The 23,232-nt window shown below is 43.1% G+C and overlaps 2 protein-coding genes across 3 annotated transcripts; one reads left to right on the forward strand and one right to left on the reverse strand.

The window, feature by feature from the left end:
- Positions 1-80: 80 nt before the first annotated feature.
- Positions 81-14,947, reverse strand: tk2 (thymidine kinase 2). Of its 2 annotated transcripts, none has more exons than XM_066654151.1 (10): positions 14,757-14,947; positions 14,048-14,088; positions 13,787-13,861; positions 12,495-12,548; positions 12,170-12,259; positions 4,773-4,846; positions 4,500-4,588; positions 4,033-4,112; positions 1,511-1,591; positions 81-1,102 (listed from the first exon to the last, which is right to left on the reverse strand). In XM_066654151.1, the coding sequence occupies exons 1-10, from the start codon at positions 14,881-14,883 to the stop codon at positions 980-982; spliced, it is 834 nt and encodes a 277-aa protein (XP_066510248.1). In that variant the 5' UTR covers positions 14,884-14,947; the 3' UTR covers positions 81-979. The 2 variants fall into 2 exon arrangements, with proteins under 2 accessions (XP_066510248.1, XP_066510249.1); XM_066654152.1 differs by having other exon boundaries at positions 14,048-14,146.
- A 1,402-nt stretch (positions 14,948-16,349) lies between these two features.
- LOC136677491 (chemokine-like factor) lies at positions 16,350-20,008 on the forward strand. The gene is made up of 4 exons (XM_066655053.1): positions 16,350-16,528; positions 17,087-17,242; positions 17,693-17,788; positions 19,241-20,008. Exons 1-4 carry the CDS (start codon positions 16,442-16,444, stop codon positions 19,334-19,336), a joined length of 435 nt encoding a protein of 144 aa, XP_066511150.1. The 5' UTR covers positions 16,350-16,441; the 3' UTR covers positions 19,337-20,008.
- Positions 20,009-23,232: the final 3,224 nt, after the last annotated feature.

Genomic DNA, 23,232 nt, shown 5'->3' on the forward strand with positions numbered 1-23,232 from the left:
AACAAAGAAGGTCATTGATTATGTTCCTTTTACACCATTTATTTTCATCTGAAACTCAAACTGTGTAAAAAAGACTCATACATTCAGCTCTGTGTTTGAACTCCTACAGAAACCTGACAGTGTTTAAAGCAGCAGTCTGTCATTTTCCCACTGCTCAAACACTGACACCTAGTGGCCTGACTGTAGCTACAGCGGAGCGTCTGTGGGCGTGAACTGGTTAATTCCCCACGAGCGGTCCTTCATCTCATTTGTAATAAATGTAAATATAACACTTTTTTTTATAAACATTGGCTGATGTTTTGTGGTAAAATTAACCACTGCTTTAATAATTTACAGAAATAATTTAAACACGGAATGATTCCAAATTCAACTTAAAAAAAACAGTTTAAAAACGAGTTCGAAACAAATCAGAAACAAATAAATAAACAACTTCAGCAGAAACATTTATAACAAACGAAGGTAAATAAATGACTGTTTTTGAAAAGTGCTCTGTCAGCTTGTCCAACCTAGCAACAGTTACTACGCGAGAACATTTGTGGGTGGAGTTTGAATGCGCTGCGAAAACTACACCTTTACCTTTATTCTGTTGAATATTTTAAAATGGCTTTGAGTCTGAGGTCGTTACTGATTCAGTTATTAATTATTGCCCTGAAATCATCAACGAGGACAGAATCAGGTCAAAGCTCTACATTCTTCACTTGTTACTGGTTGTTAATGATGTGCTTTTCTTAATAAACCACTGTGTTCTTCCAGAATTAAAAAGAACAACACTTTAAATGTTTTTTAGCTGATTTTTAAAGTTTAAACCCCACAGTGTTTCCTCAGACGTCAGTTCAGAGTCGTGACGAGCTGAAAGTCAGTGTTTACAGTTATTTTTACAGAAGATTAATGGATGAATGGAGTGTTTCAGAGCATTTAGCAGTAAATCAGTTGCAGTGAAAGAGAAGGGTAAGGTTTTCTAACAGCGTTTATAAGACGTCTAGCCCTCCTCCTCCTCCTCCTCCTCAGGTCTGAGCTGACGTTTCCCTGCCGTTAGGATCCTCTCTCGGTTTTCTTCGTACAGACGAAGCATCTTCTGAAGATCAGCGTCAGCTGGAATCACCTGAAAATAAACAACAAACAAATAAACACAGAGTCGGTGGGTTTTCTGTCCTTGTCCTGAATTTAAAGTCATTCCAACCTCCTTTTCTTCAAATTAAAACAAAGTCATGTTTATTTCGAATGAATGCAGTGACTCACTAATCTTCATCAAACACATCGTTATTTTACCAATTCTCACTGCGACGTTCTTTAATGATAAAGTTATTCAGTAAAATAATGATTTGTTTAAAAAACTGAGGCGTGGCGTTAAATGAAATGTTTATTAAATGTTTATTAAATGTTTATTGTTATAATCAGTGCTTTATAAAGTAATTATTCTGTTAATCTTCAGTAAAATAAACTGTTTCAGTGCAGATTAAAGTAGTGAAAGGTTAGAGCTGATCTCTGATCAGAGGGTGGTGTGACTCACGAGAACCGGAGCAGGAAGCGTGAACCGGGTTTTGTGGATCAGCCAGTCCTCGTACAGATTGTGGATCGACGCCAGATAATCCTGAGGAACGGGGAAAACCAGGCAGAACCGAAAGGTTTCTTTAAAGTGACCCTCAGTTAAGCTCCTCCTCCTCCTCCTCCTCTTTACTTCATCTGCTTTGAAAACCGTCGTGTGCTATTTAACGTCCGTTCGACCCACAGCCGTGGTGTTAATGACTGTAGTGGAGCGCGGAGGCCGTGAACAGGCAGTAAACAGCTGTTTAATCCACATGTGTTTAAAGTAAAGCACTACATTCAAAGAATCTAAGTGACTGAAATATCAAAGGTACCTCACACTATTGGCGCTTTTCCACTTCACAGAACCGACTCTTTCTCTTCCACCGGTCAAACCTGGTCCTGCTCCTGGAACCGAGTAAGAACTAAAGCCGAGTAGGTACTAAATGGTGAGGTGTAAACCCTGCAGAGCTCTGATTGGCCGGAAACCCTTCAATCACCAGGAAATGCAGAGCTCATTCAAATCCAGCGCAAACCGCCGCTCGTAAATCTCTAAAGTTACAGCAGCTTTCACATTTGTTTTTATTGGACTCACAGCAGCAGCTCGTAACTTCACCTCGAGGCGTTTTGAAGAGGTTTAAAAGCTCCTGGGGTCAGTGGCCGACAAAAATGTCCAGTGAAAGCTGCATGTGCAACAAGTAACTGATCTGAGAGAACAGGGGGCGGAGCCGTGTTCAGTCCAAACAACAACAACAACAAACAAACAACACGCGATACACCACGAGTAAACAGCGCCTAACTTTAACGCTGCTGTGGTTTTTGAAAAGCCAGTGATTCCTGTTAGAGGCGGGGTTTGTGACGTCACTGGTTCCATTTCACAGAGGAGCCCCGCCAGTGGAAAAGAGACAAGCCTTAAGCGAGACGAGCCGAGCCGAGTGTGGAGCTGAGCCGAGCCGAGTGTGGAGCCGAGCCGAGCCAAGTGTGGAGCCGAGCCGAGCCGAGTGTGGAGCTGAGCCGAGCCGAGTGTGGAGCTGAGCTGACCCGAGCCGAATGTGGAGCCGAGCCAAGCCGAGTGTGGAGCTGAGCCGAGCCGAGCCAAGTGTGGAGCCAAGCCGAGCCGAGTGTGGAGCTGAGCTGAGCCGAGCCGAATGTGGAGCCGAGCCGAGCCGAGTGTGGAGCTGAGCTGAGCCGAGTGTGGAGCTGAGCTGAGCCGAGCCAAATGTGGAGCCGAGCCGAGCCGAATGTGGAGCCGAGCCGAGCCGAGCCGAGTGTGGAGCCGTGCCAAGCCGAGTGTGGAGCCGGACCCGTGCGGTGGAAAAGCACCATGAGTTACAGCAGTCTTAAATGTCTTTGTGTCATTTATGAATTACATTTTCTTAATCAAACTTGCCACAACTCTACACCCAGCGCAGTGCGTTACCAGCAACAAACTCCAAATCTCACCTTTATCAAACAAACTCAGAGGGTCCTGACCAATGAAGAAAAGGGGGAAAGGGGGGGTAATAAAGTATGCAGAGCACAGAGATGGTCTACAGAGTGTAAGAGGAGAACTAGAGTGACCGACCTCCGTGAAGCTGGCCCCTCATACGATGAGAAACCTGTCCTTCGTTAGTGCTGCGTTTGTTCTGTTAAAATCAATGTTTGTGTTCTTTTAATTATTTAATGATATAGGAATCTCTCTATACGTGATGTCACCGTACCCCAGGCCAGGTTTAAGCCCCGCTCCTGGAGACTGTCTGTGAGGATTCAGAAGTTAGAATACCAGTTAACGAGAGCTGATAAAAACGTCTTTGATTAAAACCGTGAACGCCACCTGAACGTTTGATTCCAAATAAGTAGCAATTCCACGGGAAAAGTGAATCAAATGTTCCTCAGTGAATCCTAGCTTTCTCCTGAACCCTTACGACCTGAGAGAGAACTCATCGCCGTCTCTCTCATCCACACCGTCACGTGGCAAACGGAGCAGTCGCGTAATCAATCACCAAACATCCACATGAAGTTACGGACAACAAAAAAAAACACTGGACAAAAACATGTTGGAAGCTGATGGGGGAAGTTTAAAAATACTTTTATAAACGTATCACCCAATTAAAAGAGCACTAACGAGGCACTAACGAATGAGACGACTGGAGCGATGTGGCCACTAATGAGGGGCTGAGTGATGTAACAGGTGCTAAGATAAATGTCTAATTCTTCAGAAACGGTACCAGCACAAACGCAGACAGGTTTTTACTCCGTTTCTCATCGTACGAGGGGCCAGCTTCACGGAGGTGAGTGAGCGGAGCGGACAGTGGAGCTGAGAGGAGGAAAGGTGTTGACTGATCAGTGAATGAATGATATAAACTAGAAATGCAGTATAAAAAGGCTATAACTGACAGAAACAGAAGGATTTATATCTGACCTTTACTTATTTAAAGAACGCAGTTAGTTTCTGTTCGTTACTTCACACAGCTCTAAACACACCCTGATCTGAACCGTGAGGATTAGTGAGTTATAGAGGGGTCTTACCACAGGAATAATCTTCTCCTCCTCTCTGCAGCGCTGCTTCAGTCGATTGTAACACGTCTGTGGAGACGTCTGGAGATAAACTGGAGCAAAACACCCCCCACAGAGAATCACATGAGCGTCTTCCTTTAACAGAAACATTAATAAACCCACAGCCGAACGCCTGCTCTCCTCCCTCCCAGTGACCGTCCACTAAAACTGAATTAAGTTCCTGCGGAGATAGTTTGGTGGCTGCAGTGTTAAATTACGACGGTCTACAAAATAAAAGCTGTGACTGTGTCGTGACGAGTCTTTTTCGGTGTTTAGTGGTTTGTAAAGTGCAGCTGGACACAGTGACTGTAATCAGAGCTGCACTGAGAGAACACTGTGAATTCACACCTCTTTCAGTAATATATATGTATTCCCTTAATACGAGAACTGAGAGGACTTTTATTTTGACATTGTTCTGTGTTGTGTTTTTGTTTTCTCACCAATGAGATCCACAGGAAGGCTGATGTTTTTAATGATCCACTCAAACCACTCGGACAGAACGGCAAACTCCACCTCCGGCATCTTCCCACTGTCCATCACACACACACACACACACACACACACATTATATATATACACACATACATACACACACACACACACACACATTATATATATATATACACACACACACACACACACATTATATACACACACACACACACACACGCTGAAATCCATGAGCAATAAACTCTGTAAATTGATGTAAATACCTTTTGTACAGATTCTCCACAAATATGTACTTCGCGCTGTAAATGGATCTTTCCATCATCCGCGTGGGCGCCGACTGCAGCAGAGGAACATGGGAAATAAATCACTGCTGAACTCAGTACGACATCAAATCAAATCAAATCAGATCACGTTTACGGTCTCAGCACATTACCACAGGTGTAAAGAGCAGTGAAACACAGGTGCAGTACATACACTACACCAACAACACACACCATACACACCATTACACTATAAACACCATCACACTATACACACCATACACACACTATACACACCATTACACTATAAACACCATCACACTGTACACACCATACACACACTATAAACACCATCACACTGTACACACCATACACACACCATCACACTATACACACACTATACACTATAAACACCATCACACTATACACACCATACACACACCATCACACTATACACACACTATACACACCATACACACTGTACACACCATACACACACCATCACACTATACACACACTATACACACCATACACACCATCACACTATGCACACCATACTATACACACACTATACACTATAAACACCATCACACTATACACACCATACACACACCATCACACTATACACACACTATACACACTGTACACACACCATCACACTATACACACACTATACACACTATAAACACCATCACACTATACACACTATACACACCATCACACTATACACACCATACACACACCATCACACTATACACACTATACACACCATCACACTATACACACCATACACACACCATCACACTATACACACACTATATACACCATCACACTATACACACCATACACACACCATCACACTATACACACTATACACACCATCACACTATACACACCATACACACACCATCACACTATACACACCATCACACTATACACACACTATACACACACCATCACACTATAAACACCATCACACTATACACACACTATACACACCATCACACTATACACACCATACACACACCATCACACTATACACACACCATCACACTATACACACCATACACACACCATCACACTATACACACACTATACACACCATCACACTATACACACCATACACACACCATCACACTATACACACACCATCACACTATACACACCATACACACACCATCACACTATACACACCATACACACACCATCACACTATACACACCATACACACACCATCACACTATACACACACTATATACACCATCACACTATACACACCATACACACACCATCACACTATACACACTATACACACCATCACACTATACACACCATACACACACCATCACACTATACACACACCATCACACTATACACACCATACACACACCATCACACTATACACACACTATACACACCATCACACTATACACACCATACACACACCATCACACTATACACACACCATCACACTATACACACCATACACACACCATCACACTATACACACCATACACACACCATCACACTATACACACACTATATACACCATCACACTATACACACCATACACACACCATCACACTATACACACACCATCACACTATACACACACTATACACACACTATACACACCATCACACTATACACACTATACACACCATACACACTATACACACCATACACACCATCACACTATACACACTATACACACCATACACACTATACACACCATACACACACCATCACACTATACACACACTATACACACCATCACACTATACACACCTTACTATACACACCATACACACACCATCACACTATACACACACTATACACACCATACACACACCATCACACTATACACACCATCACACTATACACACCATACACACTGTACACACCATACTATACACACCATACACACACCATCACACTATACACACACTATACACACCATACACACCATCACACTATACACACCATACACACACCATCACACTATACACACACTATACACACCATACACACTGTACACACCATACACACCATCACACTATACACACCATACACACCATACACACTGTACACACCATACTATACACACCATACACACACCATCACACTATACACACACTATACACACCATACACACCATCACACTATACACACCATCACACTATACACACCATACACACTGTACACACCATACTATACACACCATACACACACCATCACACTATACACACACTATACACACCATACACACACCATCACACTATACACACCATACACACACCATCACACTATACACACCATACACACACCATCACACTATACACACACTATACACACCATACACACTGTACACACCATACACACACCATCACACTATACACACACTATACACACCATACACACCATCACACTATACACACCATACTATACACACACTATACACTATAAACACCATCACACTATACACACCATACACACACCATCACACTATACACACACTATACACACTGTACACACCATACACACACCATCACACTATACACACACTATACACACTATAAACACCATCACACTATACACACACCATCACACTATACACACCATACACACACCATCACACTATACACACACTATACACACCATCACACTATACACACCTTACTATACACACCATACACACACCATCACACTATACACACACTATACACACCATACACACACCATCACACTATACACACCATCACACTATACACACCATACACACTGTACACACCATACTATACACACCATACACACACCATCACACTATACACACACTATACACACCATACACACCATCACACTATACACACCATACACACACCATCACACTATACACACACTATACACACCATACACACTGTACACACCATACACACCATCACACTATACACACCATACACACCATACACACTGTACACACCATACTATACACACCATACACACACCATCACACTATACACACACTATACACACCATACACACCATCACACTATACACACCATCACACTATACACACCATACACACTGTACACACCATACTATACACACCATACACACACCATCACACTATACACACACTATACACACCATACACACACCATCACACTATACACACCATACACACACCATCACACTATACACACCATACACACACCATCACACTATACACACACTATACACACCATACACACTGTACACACCATACACACACCATCACACTATACACACACTATACACACCATACACACCATCACACTATACACACCATACTATACACACACTATACACTATAAACACCATCACACTATACACACCATACACACACCATCACACTATACACACACTATACACACTGTACACACCATACACACACCATCACACTATACACACACTATACACACTATAAACACCATCACACTATACACACTATACACACCATCACACTATACACACTATACACACCATCACACTATACACACTATACACACCATCACACTATACACACCATACACACACCATCACACTATACACACACTATATACACCATCACACTATACACACCATACACACACCATCACACTATACACACTATACACACCATCACACTATACACACCATACACACACCATCACACTATACACACCATCACACTATACACACACTATACACACCATCACACTATAAACACCATCACACTATACACACCATCACACTATACACACCATACACACACCATCACACTATACACACACCATCACACTATACACACACTATACACACCATCACACTATACACACCATACACACACCATCACACTATACACACACCATCACACTATACACACCATACACACACCATCACACTATACACACACTATACACACCATCACACTATACACACCATACACACACCATCACACTATACACACACCATCACACTATACACACCATACACACACCATCACACTATACACACCATACACACACCATCACACTATACACACACTATATACACCATCACACTATACACACCATACACACACCATCACACTATACACACTATACACACCATCACACTATACACACCATACACACACCATCACACTATACACACACCATCACACTATACACACCATACACACACCATCACACTATACACACACTATACACACCATCACACTATACACACCATACACACACCATCACACTATACACACACCATCACACTATACACACCATACACACACCATCACACTATACACACCATACACACACCATCACACTATACACACCATACACACACCATCACACTATACACACACCATCACACTATACACACACTATACACACACTATACACACCATCACACTATACACACTATACACACCATACACACTATACACACCATACACACCATCACACTATACACACTATACACACCATACACACTATACACACCATACACACACCATCACACTATACACACACTATACACACACTATACACACCATCACACTATACACACCTTACTATACACACCATACACACACCATCACACTATACACACACTATACACACCATACACACACCATCACACTATACACACCATCACACTATACACACCATACACACCATCACACTATACACACCATACACACTGTACACACCATACTATACACACCATACACACACCATCACACTATACACACACTATACACACCATACACACCATCACACTATACACACCATACACACACCATCACACTATACACACACTATACACACCATACACACTGTACACACCATACACACCATCACACTATACACACCATACACACCATACACACTGTACACACCATACTATACACACCATACACACACCATCACACTATACACACACTATACACACCATACACACCATCACACTATACACACCATCACACTATACACACCATACACACTGTACACACCATACTATACACACCATACACACACCATCACACTATACACACACTATACACACCATACACACACCATCACACTATACACACCATCACACTATACACACCATACACACCATCACACTATACACACTGTACACACCATACTATACACACCATACACACACCATCACACTATACACACACTATACACACCATACACACCATCACACTATACACACCATCACACTATACACACCATACACACACCATCACACTATACACACACTATACACACCATACACACTGTACACACCATACACACCATCACACTATACACACCATACACACCATCACACTATACACACCATACACACCATACACACTGTACACACCATACTATACACACCATACACACACCATCACACTATACACACACTATACACACCATACACACCATCACACTATACACACCATCACACTATACACACCATACACACCATACACACCATACTATACACACCATGCACACACCATCACACTATACACACACTATACACACCATACACACACCATCACACTATACACACCATACACACCATCACACTATACACACCATACTATACACACCATACACACACCATCACACTATACACACACTATACACACCATACACACCATCACACTATACACACCATCACACTATACACACCATACTATACACACCATCACACTATACACACCATACTATACACACCATACACACACCATCACACTATACACACACTATACACACTATCACAATATAAACACCATCACACTATACACACCATCACACTATACACACCATACACACACCATCACACTATACACACACTATACACACCATCACACTATACACACCATACACACACCATCACACTATACACACACTATACACACCATACACACTGTACACACCATACTATACACACCATACACACACCATACACACCATACTATACACACCATACACACACCATCACACTATACACACACTATACACACCATACACACCATCACACTATACACACCATACTATACACACCATACACACACCATCACACTATACACACACTATACACACCATCACACTATAAACACCATCACACTATACACACCATCACACTATACACACCATACACACACCATCACACTATACACACCATACACACACCATCACACTATACACACACTATACACACCATACTATACACACCATACACACACCATCACACTATACACACACTATACACACCATCACACTATAAACACCATCACACTATACACACCATCACACTATACACACCATACACACACCATCACACTATACACACACTATACACACCATACACACTGTACACACCATACTATACACACCATACACACACCATCACACTATACACACACTATACACACCATACACACATCACACTATACACACCATACTATACACACCATACACACACCATCACACTATACACACCATCACACTATAAACACCATCACACTATACACACCATCACACTATACACACCATACACACACCATCACACTATACACACCATACACACACCATCACACTATACACACACTATACACACCATACACACACCATCACACTATACACACACTATACACACCATACACACACCATCACACTATACACACCATCACACTATACACACTGTACCAGGATTTACTGTTAATACACAATAATGTCTTTGTGGCCTTTACTGTGGTGTTTCTGTCACAGCATGGAACCGACTCTTCCTCTTTCCCACTGTCCACATCTGGTCCTGCTCCTGGAACCGGGTTCTTGTTTAGTCGCTGTTCTCTTATGGTTCCACCTGACTGTGAGGTGTAAACCCTGCAGAGCTCTGATTGGCCAGAGACCTGTCAATCACCAGGAAACACAGAGCTCCAGCACAAACTCAGCGCTTGTAAAATCTCTGAAGTTACAGCAGCGTTCACATTAGTTTTTATCCGACTCTCAGCAGCAGCTCGTAACGTTCCCCCGAGGGGTTTCTGAAGAGGATCAGATGCTCCTTGGGTCGGTGGCTGAGGAAAATCTCCAGAGAAAGATGAACTGGGGGCGGAGCCGTGTTCAGTCTAAACACCAACAACAACAACAACACGCCACACACAGAGTAAACAGCGCCTGACACTACCTCTGTGTTGTTGTGGTTTTTAAAGCCCACGGTTCCAGTTCGAGACGGGTTTGAGACGACACCGGCTCCGTTTCTCAGGGAGCTGTGGGAGTGGAAAAGCAAGTCGAGCCGATCCCATGCAGTGGAAAAGCACCACTATTCTTCGTTGTTCCTGAATCCCACACTGAGAGCCCTGATAGAACCGTTCTTACTGTAGCGGACAGGTGCCGGTCCAGCATGGTCAGCTGTACGTACGTCTGCAGAGTGAGGCCCCATCGCTCTGGATCCTGATACATCAAGGCCTTCGGGAAAAAAAGACAAATATTTCAGAGATTATTTTCTACCGAGATTCTTTTCACTTTATAAAAACATGAATAATCTTATAACAGACTTATAAACATCTCAGAGAGAAACAGTAGAGATATGGACTACACTCAAGCTGATGTCACACTGAATAACGATGTATTTCACAGTGAGGGGCTGCGACACAGCAACAAATCAAACGGATATAAATCATTCAGAAGAATCAGTCTTTACCAGTGGATTGTGTCCCTGAACGTTCCTCCATTTCTCCACAGGCTCCGTCAGCACCTGCAAGAGTCCAGAACCGGCCGATTATTCTCAGTCTCTCTCTCTTCCCTCGGGACGCGCTACAGAACTTTAAAAGTCCACAAACGATCACAAGCGGCTCCTACATTTCACAGCTCTTACAGCAGGGTGTGTGTTGTGTGTAGAGGAGTGTTGTTTGGACAATGACAGGGATGTATTTACACACGGATGTAAACACAGTAAACACCACACACACAAACACACTGTCATGGCGATACGACGACAATCAATAAGCCGTATTTATTTATTTATTTATTTAGTGACAAAACGTTTGGGGAAACTGTGTAAAATGTAAATTAAAAATATGTAAATCATTTAAAGACGGCGTTTACCTGAAAATCACGAGGAAACAATATCGTCTAAAACTATTTGCCTGTTTTTTATTCGTCGGCTGCAACACGCTCCAAATAAAGGTGGGAAATGAGCAACAAAATGTGGTAAATGTGTCTAACGCTTAGAAAACCTCTGGTGGAACGTCTCACAGAGGACAACGTCACCCTGGGTTTAGAAAGAGCTTCTCAGAGAGGAATGAACACAATAAGGGCATCTCTTACGGCACATAACAGTTTTAAAGTTTGTATAAAATAAAACAGTGTGAATCCAAAACTAAAACGGGGTGACCATGACCTTCGAGCCCTCAGACAGCGCTGCAGTGAAAGCACGCAGGATTCTGTAGAGGAGACCACTCCACACCCACTGCCTGTGAACACAGTTCCTCGCTTTAAATCTGTCACTCAAAGAATAAAGAGGATCCAGAAACGCCGCGGTCTTCTCTGGGCCTCGGCTCCTTTCAGACGCACGGAGGAGAGTGTGTTTGACCCAATCACACCCTGCGTCCTCCGCTAAAGAGGAGAGGGACATGGGCTGGTTATAAACACACGGTTCAAAGCCAGCGTCCATGATGGTGTGTGTGTGTGTGTGTGTGTGTGTGAGGGGGGGGGGGGTGTTAGTGCACAGAGCATGGGGGACTGTCACATCTGTGAAGGCACTGTTAATGCTGAACGATATCTACAGGGTTTGGAGTGACACGCTGCCGTCCACACTACGTCTTTTTCAGGGAAGGCCTTGTTTATTTCAGTGAGACACTGCAGACTGAGGGCACAGATATAGTAAGACACCCACTAAACTGAAATAGAAATAAAATTAAACTTTAAATTTGAAGGTCTGAGCTTCACGTTCGTGAGTCCGTTTGTTTGTGTTTTGTTTATTCAGAGTCTGACCTCCACGTTGCCGATTTTGCTGAAATACTCCAAACATGTCGTCTTTCCGCTCGCAATGTTCCCCTCGACACAAACCTGAAACACAACAACATTAAACAGCTTTCACAAACTCTTCAGAAGTGATGCTGAAAGATATAAAACCTGTCTGACTTTACACAGGAAACACACTGGACGCATTAACTCTTTTCACACCGTAAATAAATAACAAACAAACATGTATCAAAGGGTTCTGGAGTCACTGAGATCTGGGGGGAAACTCACCACAGTTTCTCTCTTCTCTCCGTTTCGGGTCAACAGTGTTCCTTGAGAACGAGACAACATAATGAGACGGAGCGCTCAGTCGGCTCCACACTCACAGCTCTGCAGCAGAAGCAGAGAAACAGGCTCCATTCACACAGCAGCAGACACCAGGGCCGAAGAGAAGCTCCTCACAGCTTTAATATCAGAGTTAATGACAGCAAAGCACAGGCACTGCATTTAACACCCCCCCACCACCACCGTCCACTCTCTCAGACCCACTGTCCACTCCAGTCACTCCTGTGGCTCTGCATACTTCATCACCCCCCCACTGTGACAGTGACACTGACGTGGTGGTGGTGTGTTAGTGTGTGTTGTGCTGGTGTAGAGTGGATCAGACACAGCAGTGCTGCTGGAGTTTTAAACCCCTCAGTGTCTGGACCGAGAACAGTCCACCGACCAAAAACATCCAGCCGACAGCGTCCTGTGTCACTGATGAAGGACTAGAGGACGAGCGACACACACTGTGCAGCGACAGATGAGCTACTGTCTCTGACTCTACATCTACAAGGTGGACCAACGAGGGAGGAGTGTCTCACAGAGTGGACAGAGAGTGGACAGAGGGTGGGGAGTGTGTACAGTGTGTAGTGAATGAGGAGTTGTTGTTGTGTAGTGCGGGATTAAAGGCCGGAGTTTGACGGGTGTGTGTGTGTGTGTGTGTGTGTGTAGTTACCTGAGTGTGTGTAGTAGTTGTTGTGTAGTGAAGGATTAAAGGCCGGAGTTTGGCGGCGGCAGAGAAACGGCAGAACCGCGCGGTTAAATGTGTTTAAACAGCGGTTAATAATCGTCATCTTCATCATTATCTTCTCTCCTTCTTCTTCATCGCTTCATCTCTCTCTCTGTCTCTCTCTCTGTCTCTCTCTCTTTCTCTGCGTCACCAACGGTTTCCTCTCCCACTGACGTCATTCCTTAAAGGGGCCGCACACACGACACAAAGAGCTACAAATAACACAATCCTGATAACTTCAGACATCATCATCATCATCATTATTGTTATTATTGTTATTATTGTTATTATTGTTGTTGTTGTTGTTGTTAATAAATTGAGCCAGTGACTAGATCCACACACACAGAGCAGTATTAAGAAGCAGGGCCCTAGCGGCGACTGAGTGAATTGCAGCGAGGCGCTAAAAAGAGATTATTTTCCAAAACATTAATAAAACAATTCGATTTCACATTCTGAAATGTTCTTCCTCTTCAGTGTAGTTTACTGTCGGTGGTTTATTTCACCTTTGACCTCTGTGTGGTTCCTCACTGCGAGGGCTCTGCTCTCCTCGTGCACTGGGAACGTACCATTAATACGTGAAAACGAGATGAGAACGACTATAAAAGACGTATGAACGATAATATAATACGTGATGGTCATGAGATGTTTAAATACCTTGTCCCCGGACATTAATAAGTAGTCGCCACACTTTGAATATCTCACACACACCAAATTAATTCACACACGAATAAGTCATGGCCACACATTATTAATTCATTAGCATTAAATATCCAGGGTCCAGTTCCCATGTCTTATTAAGTCATTCCACACATTATTCCATTCCCATGACTTTTGAAGTCCCCCCAAGTTATTAAGTCGTTCTCATTAAATATCTTCAGTCAGTCATTCCCACACATGGAGGAATTTAACAAGTTGTTCCCACACATTAATTAACCATTTCATTGCATTATTAAGTGGTTCACATGCACTGATTTATTATGATGGGATGTCACCAGCAGGGCACTCTACAGACACCACTTTACCACAACTAGCAACAACCAGGGCCTAAAGGTTAACATCCACAGCTGATGTGCCCTTGAGCAAGACAACTGCTTTCTGGGCACGTGCCATTGCCCTGTGTGTGTGTGTGTGTGTGTGTGTGTGTGTGTGTGTGTTCACTGTCATGGGTGGGTTAAATACAGCAGTCCAGCTTCAGCAGGCATATATTTATATATATATATATAATCTCAATTTCACTATCAGCATCCTATGAAACTTGTGGGACACCACACTAACCAGATAACAGCATCTCACCCACTACGTCACATACCATCACTTTATATAGCGCCCTGTAGAGGGCTGGAGGTCAGAGAAATCATTAAATTATTAATAATTCTGCATTTGTGTTGTAGTCTCACAGACGTCTGGTTCCATTCACGACTGGAGAGAGAGCTCTGCGAATGAAGCATGAAATAAACATCAGGACTGAAGACACTCTGAGTGCGGACTCTTAGAATAGAGCTGTTTGTATTTGGTTTTTCTGGTTAAAAGCATTAGAGAAGTGTTGGCAGTATTTTTTTTTTCACCTCGAGTGTTTCCTGAAATTTGAGGTCAGGAAGTGTGTGTGTGTGTGTGTTTACTTTGCTGAGATAATGGCAGATGAGCCGCCTGTCAGAGCTGTGGAGGTGGATAAAGCCTTCCTGAAGTCTGTGAGAGGTTTACTGAAGGCAGCAGAGATGGTGAGCAAACTTATGAAGTTTTGATTTTTAGTTTTAAACTCACGACTCTGACGTCAGTCGTAACACTAGCGCTCTCAGAGACGTGAAGGAGGAAGGAGGACTTCTCCCTGGAGAAAACACAAGTCAAATCTGTGAGTTTTAGTGAAAATACGGGAGGAATTCGCTCTGTTGGAGAGGAGATGATTACACAGTGCTACACACTGAGGTGCAGTACTTACTGAACTGTCATTAAGTGCCTCCTCTCACTTTTAACGTCCTGAAACTGCACAAAATACACTACAAACAGAAATGAACTCGTGCTCAACTCAAATGATGAAGTATCGTAAAGCTGTAATAAGAATCAGTTATCAGTTAAAGTGCTGTAAAGTGAAATGATGATGATGTAAATCAGTTAGAGTCAGAGTTAGATGATCACATGTGAAAGTGCAGTGGAATTAATTTAACATTCAAACTACACCATAATCATTAAGTTGTAGATAATCATTAAATCATGTAGAGTCTGTGAAAGTGTACGTCTCTCAGTGTGTATCTCTCTCTCTCTCTCTGTTTGTGCGTCAGCTGGTGGTTTTCGTGGCGTTTGTGTGTTTTGCGGCGGCTGATAGGCCTCAGTACATCGCAGCGTCCTGTGTGGAGTTCATCATCACCCTCGCGTTCCTGCTGCTGTACCTTTTCAAACTCAACAAAACACTCACCTTCTTCTTCTGGCCCCTCATCGTACGTCATCCCTTCATCCACACGTTTACAACCGCTCCACACGCCTCAGGCCTCCGGGGAAAACAGGACTGTTCTATAAACACAAGCTAAAAATGAATATAAATACGCTTTAATACACCACAATAATCTACTGAGAAAATATATAAAACATTCTGCTTCACAAATAAAATAAATCATAGTTTTAGATTTTTAACAAGTGTTTGACACGATTTACACAGAGCAGCAGTTCTTTAAATTGAAGGAATGAACCAATAGAAATGCTGTAAATATCTTTAAAGTAATGTGCATTAAGCCTTTTTCCTTTTAACTTTATTAAAAGTTTAAAAGTACAACACATTTTAAATAATAAATATTTGAATATATTTGTATTTACACTTTTAAAGGACACAGTAACTTCATATAAATCTGTAATGAAGATAATAAATAATATTGGTTTTTTTTTTTCCACAGGACGTGTTCAACTCTTTCTTTGCTGCACTGTTTATTTTTATACTTAGCATCGTCGCTATCTCCACATACACAGTGAAGGGGACGTTAGCCGGAGGGGTGAGTCAACAACCATTTTAAAACCAAAATGCTATACTTAGGAACATGACAAATATGTTTGTTTATTATGTATCTACAACTTATAATCTATAATAATCTGTAAATTATAATTAGCTAAGTTGCTAATGTGGTGGTGGGGGTGTTTTGGTGTCATGAGTGGTTGCTATGGTATTGTTGCTAGGGGAACTGCTGGCTGCTGCAATATTTAGAGCAGCTGATTGAATATAGTTAGGGCTTTGGTGTTTAGTGTTGATTTATTATAACATTATATTGTACATTGTTATATAATAGTTACATGGTTGCTAAACTTTTCTTATGGTACACCATGGCTTACTAATATACTGCCTACTGCATACTTCACTAGTATGTACTGCATACTGACTCTCGTATAGTATTCATTACAGTAAGAGCCGAAACATACTACACGCATGGACGCTAACGCCTGTCCAATGCTCTGAAAACGCACAGCAAACTCAACATGTGATCCTACGTTACTGTGGCGCTGTCTGTGGAATTGGATGAGGAATGGTATGAGGAACCAATTCTATGAGTGACTCCAGAGAATTAATCATGACTGTTAATAATAGACAACTTGAATCTCACTGTAGCGCCCCCTGCAGCAATGCTCTGAACACAGCTCGCACTTGTGGTGTATTTATGAAACACGTTGAGGCATTTTTTAAAATGTAACTACTTGTGAAACATAGCTCGGAGAATGTGCGTTCACGTCCTTGCGTAGAGTATGTTTCAGCCCTAACAACTATTCTCATACAACGTAGCGTAGTACAGTCACAATTCAGTCACCGCACCTTTACCCCAGAGCTGTGAAGTTGTCAGAGAACATTTTTAAGAGGGAGAACTTTAAAAATGTCCTACTTTTTGGTTATTAAAACCAATCACTGCTGCTAGGGCTGTTGCTAATTGGCTGCTGTTATGCTCCAAGTGGTTGCTAGAGCGTTGCTAGGTTTTTGTTTGGTGGTAGCTAGTGGGTTGCTATAATATTCCAAGTGGTTGCTAGGTTTTCTTTAAGTATTTGTTAGAGTTTTGCTGAGGTATGACAGGCTGTGGAAGGTTTCTGAAGTAGTTTGGGGCAGGGTTTGTTTTGATATTCCAGATGGTTGCCGGAGTATAGCCGGGTGGTTGGTGTGACACTGTGTTCTGAGTCGTTGGTAGGATGTAAGTATGGTTTTCCACGTGTTTTTTACAGTGGTAGAAGTGGTTTCAAGAGCGATGCTTGGTGGTTTTTAGGTGGTGTCTGTGATATTGCTGTAGTGTCTCAGGTCATTGTTAGGTCAAGGCAGTTGCTATAGTTGTCCATATATTTATTATGGGATTATTCCTCAATTAAGTTCTTCAGAAAATCTTTAAAAACACACAATGTAAAATACACAAAATAAATAATTAACAAATGAAATGAACCCACTTCTTTCTGTTTTCTCTCTGTTTGAGCAGATCGTGTGTTTGATGGCTGTGGTTTTGTGGTGTGTGGACGGTTATTACCTCTTCAGGAAGATCACATTCAATCAGCGGAGAGGAGCGACTAGTTAAGAACAGACTGATTTAAATGAACAGATAGTTGACTAATGAGTGAATTATTCCAGTTTATTGTCATTCCCTAAGTTTGATCATTGGAAGATGTCCACATTGCCATCGAGCTCGTGTTAAAACAGTAAAATAAAACAGTTCTTATTTGGACACAAAGATGTATTTAGTTTTTAATGCTGTGTTAAGCCCCGCCCACCTCACTGATGTTATAGTGCTTCCACACAGAGTGTTCTCCCATCTAAAGTTGTGTAGATCCTCCTCCTGCTGCACAGCTCTGATCCATTACGGCACGGACTTCACGAGGCCTCTCTTCTCTGGCACCAACACATCAGCAGCAGGTGGAGGTGGTGTCTCCGTGCACAGCCCACAGACGCGCTTGAGATCAGATTGAGATGTGGGGATATTGGAGAAGAGCATGTCACTGGGCGTCCTGCCTCGGGCCAACGATGGAACACCAGAACAGACCTGCGTTTTGGAGAAGCTCTGACCAAAACATTATGACCATCACACTTTGGATTCTAGCAAATGAGAAGATCGGACTGTTCACCTGCTCGCTGATATCTCCCACCCCCCAACAGGGGGCACTGTAACAACATAATCAGTTTTATTTAGTGCACCTCTCTGTGCTTTTAATATTTCGTACAAAATTCCAGAAATGACAAAATAAACAAATAAATAAACAAATAAAACCTTACAATATCATTGATGTGGAGCACTGAATAGCACCCCTTCTGGAGCATTAATTAAATATGAATACATGAGTGAGTGAATGAGTGAGTGTTCCTCCAGGGTGTGTTCCCGCCTTGCGCCCAATGATTCCGGGTCGGCTCTGGACCCTTCTCCACCCTGAACTGGATAAGGGTTACAGATAATAATAATGAGTGAGTGGGTGAGTGTGTATGAGAGTGAGTGTGTGAGTGTGTATGGGAGTGAGTGAGTGAGTGAGTGGGTGAGTGAGTATGAGAGTGAGTGTGTATGGGATTGAGTGTGTAAGTGAGTGGGTGAGTGAGTGAGTGTGTATGGGAGTGAGTGAGTGAGTGTGTATGGGAGTGAATGAGTGGGTGAGTGAGTGAGTGTGTATGGGAGTGAGTAAGTGAGTGTGTATGGGAGTGAGTGAGTGGGTGAGTGAGTGAGTGTGTATGGGAGTGAGTGAGTGAGTGAGTGTGTATGGGAGTGAGTGAGTGGGTGAGTGAGCGAGTGGGTGAGTGAGTGTGTATGGGAGTGAGTGAGTGAGTAAGTGAGTGGGTGAGTGAGCGAGTGGGTGAGTGAGTGTGTATGGGAGTGAGTGAGTAAGTGAGTGGGTGAGTGAGTGAGTGAGTGGGTGGGTGAGTGAGTGTGTATGGGAGTGAGTGAGTGAGTGAGTGGGTGAGTGTGTATGGGAGTGAGTGAGTGAGTAAGTGAGTGGGTGAGTGAGTGGGTGAGTGAGTGTGTATGGGAGTGAGTGAGTGAGTGAGTAAGTGAGTGAGTGAGAGAGTCAGTGGGTGAGTGGATGATTGAGTGAGTGAGTGTGTATGGGAGTGAGTGAGTGAGTGAGTGGGTGAGTGAGTGGGTGGGTGAGTGAGTGAGTGAGTGTGTATGGGAGTGAGTAAGTGAGTGTGTATGGGAGTGAGTGAGTAAGTGAGTGGGTGAGTGAGTGAGTGAGTGGGTGGGTGAGTGAGTGTGTATGGGAGTGAGTGAGTGAGTGAGTGGGTGAGTGTGTATGGGAGTGAGTGAGTGAGTAAGTGAGTGGGTGAGTGAGTGGGTGAGTGGGTGAGTGAGTGTGTATGGGAGTGAGTGAGTGAGTGAGTAAGTGAGTGAGTGAGAGAGTCAGTGGGTGAGTGGATGATTGAGTGAGTGAGTGAGTGAGTAAGTGAGTGGGTGAGTGAGGGAGTGGGTGAGTGAGTGACTGATGTAGTCCGGGCACAAAAACACTGAACATACTGCTGTACAACAAGTTAAAATAAGTCAAATCTGAAGTATATCAAAGATGAAATACATAAAAGCATACTGTAGTCTACTGTTTCTAAAAGTGTATACACTGCTACACAAATAAACTGGCACCTTCACAGTGCAGCCTTCCCCCAGCTGCAGGGAGGTGGGCGGAGAGACGGAGGAACGGTGGATGGAGGCATGGGTGGGTGGAGGAATGAATGGATGAGCTTTCAGCTGAAAAGCAGATGGTAGTGAGTTCTGTGTAAAGTCTCCAGCCTCTGTGTGTGTTTCCGTTTCCAGTGTGTGTGGAGCAGAGGGCGAATCAGCTCAACAGCACACACACACACACCCACACACTGGCCATTCCGGATCTCTACAGGGAATCGGTTTAATTCACTCGGCTCAACAAGAGTCGACTCCCTCAGCTCTGAAGAGCGTTCAGTGACGAGTTCAGATAAATTTACTGTTTCTACTGCACTCTGTTAAAAATATATTAATTTAAAACTAAACAAATAAATAACACAAAAGATTCATGTTCGTTCTTTAAAAACAAACACAACAACGGAGAAATCATTCTCAATGAATCATCTCCTCATTTTTGGAGCAAAACTCATATCTGCACTTTGATATTTTTATAGAAACAAAACAAAAAGATAGAAATATATTGAACATTAATGTAAACAAGTGTACACCATTTACATCGGTTTATAAAGAGATAATAGATAACAGATAAATAGATATTAAGATTTTATTCTGATAGAGACAATGGACTGTGACATAATTTCAAAATGTGATCATCAGATACACCCTGGACAGGACATCACACACACACACACACACCAGTCTTTCACTCACACACACACACACACCAGTCACTCACTCACACACACACACACACACACACCAGTCACTTACACACACACACACACACACCAGTCACTCACTCACACACACACACACACACACACCAGTCACTTACACACACACACACACACACCAGTCACTCACTCACACACACACACACACCAGTCACTTACACACACACACACCAGTCACTCACTCACACACACACACACACACACACCAGTCACTTACACACACACACACACACACCAGTCACTTACACACACACACACACACCAGTCACTTACACACACACACACACACACACACACACACACACCAGTCACTCACACACACACACACACACACACCAGTCACTCACTCACACACACACCAGTCACTTACACACACACACCAGTCACTTACACACACACACACACACACACACACACACACCCCAGTCACTCACTCACTCACACACACACCCCAGTCACTCACTCACACACACACCAGTCACTTACACACACACACACACCAGTCACTTACACACACACACCAGTCACTTACACACACACACCAGTCACTCACACACACACACACACACCCACAGACCAGTCACTCACACACACACACACACACACACACATCAGTCACACACACACAAGTCACTCAAACACAAAAACACACACACACACCAGTCACTCACACACACACACACACACACCAGTCAGACACACACACACACCAATCACTCTCACACACACCAGTCACTCACACACACCAGTCTCTTACACACACACACATCAATCACTCACATGCACACACACACACACACACACACACACACACACACACACCAATCACTCACACACACACACACACACACACACACACACACACACATACACACACACATACACACACACACCAATCACTCACACACACAGACACACACACACACCAGTCACTCGTGTGGGTTGGGACTGTGGGAGGAAAGCTGAGTACCTGGAGAAAACCCATGCAGACACAGGAAGAACAGACCACAGACGGTGAGACATCTGTGTAAAGATCTGAAGGATTCACTTCTAGAAAGTGTGTCATTTTAATCTAAAACTCCGCTCCTCGAATCGACTCCCAAAATTCTA

The sequence above is a fragment of the Hoplias malabaricus genome, chromosome X2 (genome assembly GCF_029633855.1).
Source record: "Hoplias malabaricus isolate fHopMal1 chromosome X2, fHopMal1.hap1, whole genome shotgun sequence".
Taxonomy (NCBI): Eukaryota; Metazoa; Chordata; class Actinopteri; order Characiformes; family Erythrinidae; genus Hoplias; species Hoplias malabaricus.

Bases quoted from the DNA above. Each gene is read 5' to 3' on its own strand.
- LOC136677491 (XM_066655053.1), top strand. From the start codon at position 16,442: ATGGCAGATGAGCCGCCTGTCAGAGCTGTGGAGGTGGATAAAGCCTTC. The intron at 16,529-17,086 runs GTGAGCAAACTT...TTTGTGCGTCAG, and splicing joins TACTGAAGGCAGCAGAGATG to CTGGTGGTTTTCGTGGCGTT. The intron at 17,243-17,692 runs GTACGTCATCCC...TTTTTTCCACAG, and splicing joins TCTTCTTCTGGCCCCTCATC to GACGTGTTCAACTCTTTCTT.
- tk2 (XM_066654151.1), bottom strand. From the start codon at position 14,883: ATGATGAAGATGACGATTATTAACCGCTGTTTAAACACATTTAACCGC. The intron at 12,549-13,786 runs GTCAGACTCTGA...GGACTCTTGCAG, and splicing joins GCAAAATCGGCAACGTGGAG to GTGCTGACGGAGCCTGTGGA. The intron at 4,589-4,772 runs GTATTTACATCA...TGTGATGGACAG, and splicing joins GTGGAGAATCTGTACAAAAG to TGGGAAGATGCCGGAGGTGG.